The 15,138-nt window shown below is 30.8% G+C and overlaps 1 protein-coding gene across 1 annotated transcript; it reads left to right on the top strand.

The window, feature by feature from the left end:
• Window positions 1-2,344: 2,344 nt before the first annotated feature.
• Window positions 2,345-4,930, top strand: LOC144998259 (glucan endo-1,3-beta-glucosidase 14-like). Its single transcript, XM_078958057.1, has 3 exons — window positions 2,345-2,732; window positions 3,132-4,159; window positions 4,601-4,930. The coding sequence occupies exons 1-3, from the start codon at window positions 2,669-2,671 to the stop codon at window positions 4,679-4,681; spliced, it is 1,173 nt and encodes a 390-aa protein (XP_078814183.1). The 5' UTR covers window positions 2,345-2,668; the 3' UTR covers window positions 4,682-4,930.
• Window positions 4,931-15,138: the final 10,208 nt, after the last annotated feature.

Genomic DNA, 15,138 nt, shown 5'->3' with positions numbered 1-15,138 from the left:
AATTGAGCTCCCCGATTCTAGGGTTTTTCAAATAAAATGATAACTAGGGTTAGTGTTCCACACTAAACCCCTTAAGTGCTTAATCCAGTAATTCCAATATTGCATTAAGTTAATTGTATAGAATTATTAAGTATTATTTAAAGTTTAATTGACAGTGGTAACGCGGGTCCCGACCAACCCTAAACTAGGGTTTTCTTGACATTAGGGTTTCCAACCCAACGCGTGCCACTCGGTCTAACATTTGATGATTAGTTAATTAAATAAATATATTTTTAATAAATCAGGCACCACCTAATGCCACCTCAGGTTATGGTGGTCGGGGGTTGTTCGTGGCGGTGGTGGTGGTTTTTCAGTCAAAATCCGGCAACAAGCACCCAATACATTATTTTATGCAAAATAGCACATACACACACATTAATTCATGCACACAACCACCCAACACAACGGCTGGTACCGACCATAAGGTGAAAGGCACGACCTCACGGTGGTGGTGGTGGGTTTTTCTTTGGTTTTCCGGCTAAAAATATCCATACAACATGTCCTCATTAAAAACACGCACACACATACACCCTAATATAGACACACAACCACCCACACACGGTGACTGATGGTGGCAGAAAAAGTAGAAATGACGGCAGCCACCATGGTTGGCTGCCAAGGGGTCCTCTTGTTTTCCAGCCAACAACACATGCCAAAACAAACTGAAACACACACACACACACACAAGAGTGAAAACACCCACCACGTAGATGCACTTAAATCTTGGAGGAGAGCGGCGGTGGAGGGACGGCATACAGGGCGGCGGTGGAGGGACGGCAGCCACCATGGGTTGCGTAAGGAGATTGAGGACATTGTGGTTTGTGGTGGTCCTTTCTTTAGCGACATACAGTGGCGAATTGCTTCCTAACCCATAGGTTTGGTGGTTTAGGTTTATACTTGGCAGTGGAGGCTAACTCATAAGCTTTTATTGCCTCAAGGGCCCAATCTTGGGTATTGCAAGACCACATCTTACGGGATAGCGACATATATTGTATGGATTCTGATTATTATTGTGCATTGGCTTCTCTTCGTAACAAACTTTCAGATATTGACCTTAGCAGTTTTACTACTAAAGATACCCCCCCCCCCCAAATTTTAGAATACACTGGCGAGTGCCCTTTTCGTAAAATTTTCCAAGATATGGAAGTGTTTCTAGACATGACAACTCGGCAAAAAGTGGTTTTCCAGTGCCTAAGTGCATCACATTCTCAAGATTTTCTTCTAGCTATCCCTATAGATGGGCTTGGCCAACATATGTCTCCTGTGGAATATTGTAATATTCTCAAATATCGGCTTATGATTCCAATATTCCCAGTTGACAAGATATGTATGGTGTGTCGTATGACATGTTTGGACTCTTTTGGAGAGCATGCAGTTCACTGTAAAGAGCTCCTAGGGTTCAAATATAGACACGATATGGTTAGGGATGTTTTGTTTGACATATTTAAGCGTACTGGGGTTTCCGCCAAGATAAAGGCACTTGTGAATTTCTTGACTGACCCGACAGAAGGAAAGTCAACCCTTAAACCGGCTGACGTTTTGATTTTTGGATGGGTCGGAGGGAAACACGTATGTGCGGACCTTACAGGGGTATCCCCTCTTGTGGGCTTGAATGTTAGGGGTTTCACGGTGATGCAGACTACTTTAAAAGTTGTTACAGACAAAGTCATTAAACATGAAAAATCGTGCATGGAAAATCAACACGTGTTCATACTATTTGCATTTGATACGTTTGGTTTCCTCGCATCGGATGCGATGAAACTTCTTAATAGAGTATAACAGATCATGCATAATAATGTTATATCCCCTAGATCTATGAATATAGTCTTCAAAAGAATTAGCTTTACCATACAAAAAAGCTTAGCGACGCAGCTTATTGCATGTTCGTCATCTCACTCGTTGTACGATGATATTTAAATTAATGGATTCAAAATTGATTCACAAAACAGAAAAATTAATAATTTTGAGATTTTACTAAAAGAATTTAATTAATTTTATAACTGTGATTCTCATGAATTATAAACTAATTATAATTGGTAAGATAGTTTGAAACTGAAACTTACTATAAAAGATTTTAGGCATCCCAATAGGAAGAACCGATAGATTTTGTCAAATTTTGTAAATTTGGATTAAGTTCTTTTTAACATATTTGACCTTAAGTTTGACAACATAATTTTCTCCCAAAAGGGACATTTTTTAAACAGGAGGGACTGGTTTGCAACACATATCTAAATCAAGGGTAGTAAAAAGATATAATGTGGGAATATAAGGCCATATAATATGCGATGTGGCTATTCATCGACACAAAATTGAAAAAAGATTTCTACACTCTACACTCTACACTATAAATTGTGCCCACTGAGAAAACCGCCAAAAGCCCCTTCTTCCGCCGTACACCGCCGCCCCCGTCGCCGGAGCCACTGCACTTGATCCCCACGATTCTTGAAAGAAGAACTTATTAGTATACTCTTATACAAAGAGAAGCGTGTACGAACATGTATACAGAGTAAGAGATGGTGTGTAGAGTAGAGAGGAACTGAGGAAGGAATCTGTTAATTAATCTCATGTCATGGCTGAGTTGCAGGATCAAAAGTAACGGCGTCGGAGTCATTTCACTGACTCCGATGCAATGAAGATTTCGAGATCCTTTTGTCGGTATCTTCTTCTGCTTTTGGTCTTTTTTATTCAAAAAGGTAATAATTTTCCCCTTTTAATTATTGTTTTCATTCATCGATTCTTACTTGAATGCTATTAACTTGACGTTAAAATTGATGTTCATATCAATTTAATGCATATAGTAATTAAAACGTTCTTCGTTTGTTTCTGTGTTTTATTCGACTTTCTTCGATTGAAATTTGAATCGGCGAGCTAACAAACAGCGACACTTCTTTAACTTCAGTAATTGCTACATAATCGTTTAATCTATATGCTTAGATCGAAGAGATTGGGTGCTTTTGTATGCGAAATTGATTGTGGGTATGTGAATTTGAATGTTCAATCGGAAAATTTGAAAGATTATATTGTAATGTGATAAAGAGTGTTAATTGAATAATTTCTACTATAAATCTTCACCCCCTTTATGTTTCTCACAGGGTATGTAACAGCTAAAGCTTTCACAGGAACCTATGGTATAAACTATGGAAGATTAGCAGATAACATCCCTTCTCCTACTGAAGTTGTTAAACTCCTTAAAGCTTCTAAAATAAAAAATGTCCGAATATATGATGCTGATCACAGTGTTCTTGATGCATTTAGTGGAAGTGGGTTGGATTTAGTAATTGGACTTCCAAATGAATTTGTCAAAGAAATGAGTGAAAATCCCGATCATGCCCTCAATTGGGTAAAACAAAATGTTCATGCATACTTTCCCAAAACACATATAGTAGGAATTGCAGTTGGAAATGAAATTCTTGGAAGTAATGATTTAGATCTTCAAGATTCTCTTTTTGATGCTGTTAAAAACATTTACAACGCCACAAAAAAACTTAAATTACACAAAATGGTTCAAATATCAACTGCACATTCACAAAACGTGTTTGGGACTTCATATCCTCCATCTTCATGTACATTCAAAGAAGATATTGCTCAAAACATGAAGAAGATATTGAAGTTATTTTCACAAATCGGATCCCCTTTTTGTCTAAATGCATACCCTTTTTTAGCTTACATGGGTAACCCTGATCATATTGATATAAATTATGCTCTTTTTAACCCAACAAATGGAATATATGACAAAAAAGTCAACCTCCATTATGACAACATGCTTGATGCTCAAATTGATGCAACTTATGCTGCTCTTGAAGATGCTGGATTTGATAAAATGGAGGTTATAGTTACGGAAACAGGTTGGGCTTCTCATGGAGATTTAAATGAAGGTGTAGCAACTTTGAAAAATGCAAGAATTTATAATTATAATTTGCGTAAAAGGCTTGCTAAAAGAAAAGGGACTCCAAGGAGACCGAATTTTGTATTGAAGGCGTATATTTTTGCTTTATTTAATGAGAATTCAAAGCCGGGTCCCACTTCTGAAAGGAACTTTGGATTGTATAAACCCGATGGGAGGATTTCGTATGATATCGGTTTTCCAAGTCTTAAATCTTCATCTGCAAATTCATTGAAGGTATGTAACTTGTCTTGCTTTTGCTATATCTTCTTGTTGACTAATTTTCCACAAGTTTTTTTTTGACGTATAATCGTAAAAAAAATTGATTTTTGATAGATATGATGTCTTAATAAGAAAAACATTGAAATTACATAAATGGTCCCTATGGAAAGAAGGGAAAACGTGTCATTTCACAAGGGATTAACTGGAAAAGTTAACACCGTTAGCCAAAAGGACTGTCTTTGCAAGATTTTGAAACCATAGGGACCATCTAAGGACTAGAGTTGGTTGGTTTTGTCAACCACAAGGACCATTTATGTAATTTTGTCTAAAAAGAAATAGAAATAGGATGCTACAACCTACATACACAAATAAAATGAAAGTATGTTGTTATTTTCTTGCATTTACCCCCTTAAAAAACCTATAATTTGTATCTTACACCATTATTCTTTGTATCAGGTTTTTCGAGCTCAAATTTGTCAATGGTACTACATGTTGATCTTAACACTATGTGCAACAACGTTGTTTCAATTATTATAGATTTAGTAACAAATTTTGCACAATTTAGTGTTTGATATTCGATCATGTAAGTTTACTTTCGTTATATGTCTGGGCATCACGAAATAACTCTTCGGGATAATCTGAAAGATGATAATTTGAGTTTTAGGCACGAAAATATGAAGAAGAGAACTAAATTCGTGTAACATATTTAAGTCCATTTGGTTTTTGTTGTTATAAAAAGCGAATTCACTTAAACGAAATGAACATCCGAAATATTGTTTTCTGTAATACATTTTACGTTGTTTTTGCCGCATCGTAGCTAATTTATTTATCGAGTTTTTTTTTTTTTTGAGCTGTCATGTTTGGTAAACCAGAAAGTAGCTTATAAATTAGTGTTTATAAGCAAGCTTCTTGAAAAGTTATCTATACCAGCTTTTCAGGACTTCTTTTTATTTCATAAATATACATTTAATTAATACAAAAACCAAATTTTTATTAAATGCCTTTTTATATTATTTTGTATCTTACAGCTAGCTTATCAGCTAGTTTTTACCAAACTTCATTTTTTATTGGTTAGAATATAAACTAGTTTTTCAGCTAGTACATCAAACATAAGTTTATCAGATCGTTGTTCAACTTTGACAAGGACGAGAGAGTTCGAACATGTCTTTTAATTAAACATTTTTATCCTTTAACTTGAATTTAAAGGTTATTTTGGTTTAATATTGTTTTTATTTTTTATTTTTTAATTTTTTTTTTCCAATTTTTATCAGCATGATTAATACAAAAGTATGAATCAAAAATTAAAAACTGAAACAATTGAAAACGGTTTTAGGAACATAAACATTTTTTCTTAGAAACATTCTTTTTAAACCAAACTCGACCGTGTTGACTGTTGAGTGTTGACTCCTTTCAACATGTAAGCATTTTTTTTTTTTTGAATGATTTTGAATAATTGAAGTTTCAACAATCATGTTGATCATTATACTAAATATTTAAGTTTATAGAAATTACACAATGATATTATGTTTTTACCAATGTTCCGACATTTTTGACGTTTAATAAGGCTTGACCCAAAAGTTTTTTTTTGTTTTTTTTACCCTTTTTATCAAATTATATTTAGGTAGCGTAATTTTTTTGGGATAACAAGTATATTGTTAGACGAGTGAAATAAATATTGGATGTGCGTTTGCTACAATGCATATTTTAAGCATGATTCTGTGTATTTCTTAAAAGAAATTCAGAGCTCTTTCAATTAAAAATAAAATTATAATTACTTACCATCTAAGTATTATTTACTTGACCATTTATCATTGATATATATATATATATATATATATATATATATATATATATATATATATATATATATATATATATATATATAGATAGATAGATAGGTTATTTTGTTTTTACTAACTATTATGTTTCAGAATGCACAGATCTGGACCACCGGATGTAATAGAATTAAATGTCATGATCTGAAAGTCTATGATATTAGAATTAGATAATATGTACCATATAATACACAAATTTTAACATAAGGGCATTTTAGTCAATTAACCTATATTAATAAAGGAAATTTTCGGATTTTAAGGGATAATTAATTCCTTTGTTTTTAAATATATGATTATTTTTAATTAATTCAAATTTAAAAAGTCGATTTTATTCTGTCAGAATGATAAAATGCAAACCATAAACTTGTAAATATTTTTTTCGATTTTATTCTGTCAGAATAATAGAATGCTAACCATAAACTAATAAATACATTCTGAAATACTACACAAAATCGATTCTTGAACTAATATTATACCAAATAATTATATTGTATGATTGTGATTCATTGAATAATAACAACATTATGAAAGAATAACAAGTGTAATTCTTAAAAAATAACAACATTCTTAAACAGTGGGTGTGATCATTTTTTAATTCATGTTTGAAGCCTTTCCCATCAGGTCTTCAAGCTATTCTTCAAGTCATTTCTATCACAAATTCATTGTCAAATATTTTATAATGATACACTTGTAACAACTGCACATTAAATATATAAATAATTAACTACAATTCTATCAAAATAGAACAATAATATTCTTACAAAATAAACTATTCTTGCAGAATGGTTTTGAATATTCTTAAAGAATTTGTGTTATCAAGAATATACACAACGAACAAAATATTTGAAATATAAATACATGAAAAGATTATGTTAACATAAAAGGTGACTAAGAAAAAAAACAATTAGAATATATAAACCATTAAAGTATAAATAAATTCTGACAGAATACATTAAAGTGTTTTCCGTTAAACAAAATATACTTGTTGTTAACAAACAATTTCAAAGACATTCTAACAGAATGTGTTTATATAAAGAAATTCTGATAGAATACATTTTTGAAATAATAGAAAGAAAAAGAATGGAGAGCTTATATAGAAGAAAATGTTGGCTAAGTTTCAATAATGGAGCAATGTGGGATGTAGTTAACTCGTTGCTAAAATAAATATTTTTGCATCTAATTTCATATTTCTACAAAGTAATACAATCAAAAATCTGACTTATACATCTAACTTCATATTTTAACAAAAAAATAGAATCTAAGTTCAAAAATACATGTAACGTCATATTTCAACAAACAAATAGCATGGACTTTCATATTTTTGCATCTAATTTCATATTTCTGCAAAGTAATACAATCAAAAATCTGATTTATACATCTAACTTCATATTTTAGCAAACAAATAGAATTTAAGTTCAAATTTATTCATCTAATATCCTATTTCAGCAAAGTAATATCATTTAAAAAAATAATAAATAAAAAAATAATAAAAAAAACTGCTTTTTGCATCTACTTTGATGTGTGTTTCAGCAAACAAAGAATATATAACTTTATATTCAGAACACAATATTTTCTAAATAAGTGTAATATTTTATAAAAGAATGCATACTTATGGTTAGATTCTAACCACCATTATGACAGCATAACACTATTTTTTTGTTCCAGCAAATTAAATAGTAAACAACACGGAGAAGATTAGTCAAAACCAAGTGACATTGTCTTTGATGTTGGTTTAGATTGCAAAAAATTGATTGTTATAATAAAAAAATTATAAACAAAGGAACCAAATTAAACATAATGAACACATTAATCAAAACCAAGTCGCATATTATATCTGCGTAGGTTTTGATTCAAAAAGATGAATTGCTACAGTAAAAATGTATAAATAAAGGAATTAAACATTAACATAGAAGATGTAGTCCACCACTTTTGGCGGTGATGGACGAAATTTACTATCACAAAAAGCAATTTTAATCAAATAATATAAACCCCAAACGAGACTGATATACGATAAAAAAACCCATCAATTTGATTTAAAAAAACCATATACCCACTTCCGCCGACGTAGTCCACCAGTTTTGGCGGTGGAGCTAGTTTTGAGGCCGAGAACCATGCCGGATTCGAACACAACCAATCTGAAGAACCGGTGATGAGGAGGCGATAACCAACGTGATTGACGACTGAATGATAAAGGGATGTTGATTTTGTAGGGTTTAACTAATTAAAGAGATATTAATTGAATTATTCTTTTATCATAGTTAGATATACTAAGTTTACCATTATACAATTTTTTAATTTATTTAATGATTTATTAAATCCTGAATTCTCATTAGTGCATACATACACACAATATTTGTTAGAAACATTTGAACGGCTCCCTCTCTCACTCTCACTCTCTCTCTCTCTCTCTCTCTCTCTCTCTCTATATATATATATATATATATATATATATATATATATATATATATATATATATATATATACTAATAAAAGAGTAGTTCTTTTGCCATGTGTCACCATTTTAGCATTGTAATTAATACCATGATACTTGTCAATCTATTGACACTTGTAATTAATATCATGACACTTATCAATCTATTAATTCTCCATTTCAAATTTCAAATTTCAAAATTTAAATCACATTTTAATTACATTAAATTAATAATATTAGAATAAAAATAAAATAAAATTTATACAAATTATAATAAAATAAAATTTATACAAATTATAAGATTATCTATTTTACGTATTTATTTGAATCAATGATTATAATTTTATATATAAATAAAAAATATCTTTTAATTAATAAGTTATTTAAAATTATTAATTAATAGTTTTGAATTTTTACTTAGAAAGTTTAATTAATTTTCTAACCGTGGTTCCCACGGGTTATAAACTAGTGTGTGTGTGTGTGTGTGTATATATATATATATATATATATATATATATATATATATATATATATATGTTCAGATGTTTTAACTAAGTATTGTGTTATTGTATGTATCAATGTAGGCCAATCAAAATTAAATAATAAAATAAATAAATAAGGGTAAGTTAGTCATTTGTTTAATAACTTCCAAAAATAATCTCTATAATCATGGTATCTCTCTAGTTTAAATCTCGTTCCTCTCTTTATCCCTTCATCGTCACTTTCAAAACCCCTCGTTCCACCGATTTCACTGTATAGAAACATTGACCCACAAAATTTACCAAACGACCACAACCATATTCTTGTTTTTCTGGTTGCTGAGCACCACCATCATCTTTATTTCCGATAACCACACCATCATCTTCATAGCATACGACCACCATGACTACCCACTTCCTTCCTCATAGCCATCATTGCCGACGATACCACAACTACCCTCTTCGATCAAAACATAAGGGAATGACTAATGAGGAAGGCAAGAATCCGACCAGAGACCGATACTGAAATCAATTCGAAAGTCAAAGGACAGGTTAGGGTTTATCTTTTTGTTTTATCGGCAAGGGAGCGTCAAAGCCAAATCGAAATTGGCTCCTGGTACTTTTCTTTTTTCAAATTATCAATGTTACATATAATTGATCCCGTTAATGAAACTTTCCGTAGTTGAAATTGACTCGTAATTGATTTGGATCTGCAATTGATTTCGAATGATAATTCAAAACTCACATAAACCACTTATGACAAACCCAATTTTCCAATCCAAATTTCTTAGGTATAATCACGCACATAATACATTCGAAAAAATGCATCAATGGCTTGGTAGAGGCAGGGAAGAAGAACCGAAATCATATGGGTGTTTAGATTGAGGCTGTGAAATCAATGGGCAAGCAGAAGAAGAAACAAAGGGTTGTTGTTGGCTGGATAATCATAGGTTTCTTTAATATTCTTTCTTATTTTGATTGATTTACTATAAATCGATGAAGTTTAATCGATAGGTTTAGATGAGTTTTTGGGTTTGATTGGTTGAACACAAATCATGGTTGTTTTGGTTGCTTATTTGACAGATGAATGCTTCAACTGAATTGAAAGTTGTTTTCATGCACACCAAGTGCTCGCTAAAATGCTTCAACTGAATGGTATTTATTCGTTTATAGCATTTTATCAGAAAAGAATGTTTTTTATGATAATCATGAACATAATCTGTTAGACTTCTCCGAATTAATATAATTATTGGTAAATGAATTCTAATTCTATCAGCATAGAATCACAAATTCCAATTACGTTGAAATGGAGTATGAATATTTTCTCACTAATTTATTCATTGTATTTGTTTCTACAGAAGCTGGTGCTTGAAGAACAGACCAAGAAATTTGAACGGCACCTCTTAGCAATATTATTTTTTTAGAATGTATTAGTGTTTTTATTAGATTTTGATGTTTTTTTTCCAGATTTGAAAGTTTTTTTAATTTTATTTTTTAAAAATAAATATAATTCTTAGCAATTGTTACATGTATTCTATAAAAATTAATGTAAATTTTGTTTTAATTCTTCAATTGATGGTTCGAGAATTTTATTATTCTACAAGAAATTTTATTATTTTTGAACATACTAAAACATATTTTATCAGAATATCCGAACTAAAAATCTTATAATTTGTAAAATCGGATTTTTAAAATTAATAGAATCTTTGATCCCTTAAAATATGCAAATTTCATTTATTAAATCTATGTTAACTGACTAAAATACTCTTCTAGTTAAATTAGGTGGTATTTTTCAAATATATTTAAGATAAAACTTCAAAAATGGTCCCTATGGTTTTCGAAAATATCAAGTTTAATCCCTAAGTTCAAAAAACCTCACAGATGGTCTCTGTGGTTTCAAAACTTTTAACATTTGGTCCTTCCGGCTCACCCCGTTACCATTTAACAGTTAAGTAATGGGTATTTTTGTCATTTCACTACACAGGGACCATTTATGAGGTTTTGTATTACTTTTTTTAAATAAATAAATAAATAAAATTTAATATATAAGGGGTCCCACCTCTCTCTCTCTCTGGTGAGTACTACGCCTTCTAGGTAAGTTAATGATTTTTGTGCTAGGTGGTGGTGGTATTAGGTGCCATCTGACCCTCCTACTTCTTGTTGACATTCTCCTCTCCCTACTTCTTCAATCACAAAGTTGAATTTTTGCCTTTTTGGGTATAAATAAAGGGTTTTGAAATGAACTGATGAAGGAGAAAAAGAAGTTAGCGTGTAGTGGAACCTCGTAATATGAAAAGAACATGGATTTGAATTAAAAGCAATGGGTAAGGTTAATTTAATTGATTTATATGAAGCCTTTTTGTTGTTTGTTGTTCTTGGAACTTCGAGGCTTAAATGAAAGAAAGCAGCAACCAAGTTGGTGGAAATGAACAGAAAAACTAAAAAGTAGCAATGAGACTGCAACAGAGCCTCATGCTTTAATTGTCAACACATATTTCTTGCTTATTCACACAATAAATGAGGAGGACGCTGGTGGTCGGCTGGCGGAAGAGAAGTGGAGATTTCAGGCAGAGATATTGCGAGCAGAGTGTAATTTCTTGAGAATGGAAAGGAAGTTTACGTTAAAGAAATTGGAGAAGAATCGGGTTCGAATTGAAAAAGCTCTCAAATCTGCTTTACAAAATCATGCTTCTGTAAGTCTTTTTTCCCCAATTAACAACATTGTTTAAATAAACCGATCTTCTTTTGCCTCTGAATTTGAATTGCATCCACTGTTTTACAGGGAAGAAAGAAGCTTTATGAAGGGAAGAACATGGAAATAGTGTTGGAGGAAGAAATGAAAGAATCAGCAGAGAGAGAGAGAGAGAGAGAGAGAGAGAGAGAGAGGTGGGACCCCTTACATATTAAATTTTATTTATTTATTTTAAAAAAAGTAATACAAAACCTCATAAATGGTCCGTGGGTAGTGAAATGACAAAAATACCCCTTACTTAACGGTTAAATGGTAACGGAGTGAGCTGGAAGGACCAAATGTTAAGAGTTTTGAAACCACAAGGACCATCTGTGAGGTTTTTTGAACTTAGGGATTAAACTTGATATTTTCGAAAACCACAGGGATCATTTTTGAAGTTTTGTCTATATTTAATTAAATAATATGTATTAATCACTTTCTTAAAATAAGTAAAATGATTGGCCCATATTTATGCATACAATAACACAATAATTACTTTTAATAGAACAACCTCTCTCTCTCTCTCTCTATATATATATATATATATATATATATATATATTATCGACCAATCAATATTTTGAATGATTAATATATATATATATATATATATATATATATATATATATATATATATATATATATATATATATATATATTAGAATATGTTCTATACATCTAAACATATTTCATCCAATCGTATTACAAATTTATATTTTTTAATTATATTTTAGTTTTAGATATTTGTTATTTCCTTACTAGTTATCGATTTTATTAAATATTTAATGGTATTTCATTTATGAAATATAAATTTTGTGACAATTATATAATATTTTTTTAATGTCTATCAACATATTCTAATAAAATAATATGTTTAATCTCCTATTGACAAGTGTCATATAATTAGAGCTCCTCATTAATGTTATATATAACTAATCATGCTAGTTGTCATTCTATTAATTATTAATTTTAAATTTTAAATTTTAAATTTTCACTCTAATTATATTAAATTTATAATTGATTATCAATTTCATATTATAAGATATTATAACTTCATGTATTTATTTAATAACATTAGATTGAAAAATAAAATAAAATTAATATATATTATAAGATGATATAACTTCATGTATTTATTTAAATCAACGATTATAGTTTTATATAACTAAAATATATCTATTAAGTAATAATTTGTTTAAAATAATTAATTAATAATTTTGATTTTTTAATATGAAAGTTTAATTAATTTTATAACCGTAGTTGTCACGAGTTATAAACTACTTTGTAATATTCATACAAATAGAAGAAAGATTAACTTGTCTAGTTCCACGTGTATATACACAAACAAGCATCAATTTTGAAGATGATGAACCTAAAGTTCTTATGATGGAAAAGAATATAAGAGTTATATAATACTTTTTGGGTTATAGAATATGTCAGGCATTGAAGATGTATTAAATTACAAAATGTTAAATTAGAAAATATGGGATGCTTTGTGGTATTTATGGTTTAAGGGTTCCGGGTGTTATTAGGGTTGGTATTTTATCAAGGGGGAAAAATGAAGATTTTGTTTTTGAATTCACACCTAAGTTATGATGCAAGACTTTGTTTTCAAAATGTTTGGAACCAACCAATTTTTTAAACATGAAAAGGATGATTAATTATCTGTTTTCCCAAGAAATAAGAGATCATATTAAAAATTCTAGTTATACAAATTCGTTTAGATTTTTAAAATATGTATCCAAGTAGTCCAAGTTAAAATAAAATCCCATTTTTAAAATAAATAGTCAAGGATTCTGGACCAACCGGATTAAAATATGATTACAGTGGGCTACAAATTTTGGCTAGTTTGAATCTACATCAGTAACAAAAGTACATAACTCTAATAAATTAATCTAGCTAAGGCTTTTTAATAGGGCCATAGGGCCATGTATCTTTCTATACCACTTTCCAATGTGTAATTCCTTATCGGCGTTTAAGCTGATGATGATGAATTATGGTCTGAATTTGCAGGGGGGTGGTGGACAAAAATGATGGGTTGTGGTTTGAGCAAAAAGTTAATGAAAACTGTGATATTTTGGTAAAATTATTAGTAACAAATCATTATAATAAAAAAACATGTTTTGAAAAGAGTTATTTTTTTTACCAAAACATGGTAAGCTTAGAAAATATTTACAAATACATAGTGGTTTGAAAAATCTTTATTAAAAAGTGGCAAAGCAATTATGAGCCCGTAATTTTAAAATTTCAGATAACAAAATAACTAAAAAAAAAAAAAAATAACCACCGAATCACCATCCTTTCATATGATCTTATCACCGAAGCATTTATAATTTTTGTTCTTGCGGAGTGTAATGTCCGCGTTTTCAGGCTAAGCATTATCGTTAATGTAATAGTCTAGATTAACCATTGTAACTCTTTTTGAAGTATTAATGATGAAATATTTGCGTATTATGTGAATTATGTGTTTATTTTCTTAATTATTATAATTTAATGAATTAAAAATAAAATAAGCGTCAAAATTAAAGTGTGAGATAAGCTCGATATATTTGCATGAAGATGTAGTGGTTGAAACAAGGATTCCGGAGATATAAAGAATGTCGAAATCCGAGTTATAACGAAGAAGTTATGACATGTCGAAGTTTCGCGACAGAATCGGCAACACTGAATGACGTAAAAAGTGAAACTTACGTTAGAGCGATATTTAGCCTTAGTGATCTAAACGAAATTCGTAGAGTTCGTTAAACCAAAAGCGTGCATAAAAAGAACGCCCAAATATGACTTCATATGGGGAAGTTATGATTTTCCGAAGTTTCGACTTAGCAGTATGCAGCCCGAATACTCGATTTGAGATCTCGCGGCTTTTAGCTGAAACAATCTAAACGAGAATCGAAGATCTTGTTAATAGTAGTAAAACGATAAAAACACAGGCGAAAACGGACGATAGATGAAGAAGTTATGAGTTTATAACGAAGTTTTCCTGTCCCGGCCTACTAAAAATAATATATTTATAATATATTAAAAATGAAGTCAAAATTAGCCAATGGAGTCTAAATGAGAGTTCTAGAGCATAATCTCACCTACACGTGGATATAAAGAACGTCGAAAACAGAGCTCGTATGCGAAATATATGAATTTCTGAAGTTCGGGGCATGAACTTCCACCCCTGTTAGAGCTCACGAGGTGAGCAGTAAGTGGCTCACGAGGTGAGCAGATGATGGACGTCTTCTAGGGCAAGTGGCCATGACGAACGCAATGACGTATCGAGTTCACGAGGTGAATATTAGAAACTCACGAGGTGAGCAAGCTCACAAGGTGAGAATTAAAAACTCACGAGGTAAGTTTAGCATTTTTTCCCTATAAATAGAATTCAAGGGTCAACCGATTTTGGTTGCTCATTTCTTACTCTCCCACTCCCGATACTTTCTCTAAGCCCTATTTTAACCCCCCGAAGCCCCGATATCATTCCCGAGACTCGAAGCAAGTCCCGAAGCCCCGAAGATCCCGAGAAGTGAGATT

Source organism: Lactuca saligna, chromosome 5, assembly GCF_052625555.1.
Source record: "Lactuca saligna cultivar CGN05327 chromosome 5, ASM5262555v1, whole genome shotgun sequence".
In the NCBI taxonomy this organism is placed as follows: Eukaryota; Viridiplantae; Streptophyta; class Magnoliopsida; order Asterales; family Asteraceae; genus Lactuca; species Lactuca saligna.
This window is presented reverse-complemented; position numbering and strand designations above follow the sequence as displayed.

Excerpts from the sequence above, each read along its gene's own strand:
- LOC144998259 (XM_078958057.1), top strand. The coding sequence starts at position 2,669 with ATGAAGATTTCGAGATCCTTTTGTCGGTATCTTCTTCTGCTTTTGGTC. Across the intron at positions 2,733-3,131 it reads GGTCTTTTTTATTCAAAAAG|GGTATGTAACAGCTAAAGCT; the intron begins GTAATAATTTTC and ends TGTTTCTCACAG. Across the intron at positions 4,160-4,600 it reads CATCTGCAAATTCATTGAAG|GTTTTTCGAGCTCAAATTTG; the intron begins GTATGTAACTTG and ends TCTTTGTATCAG.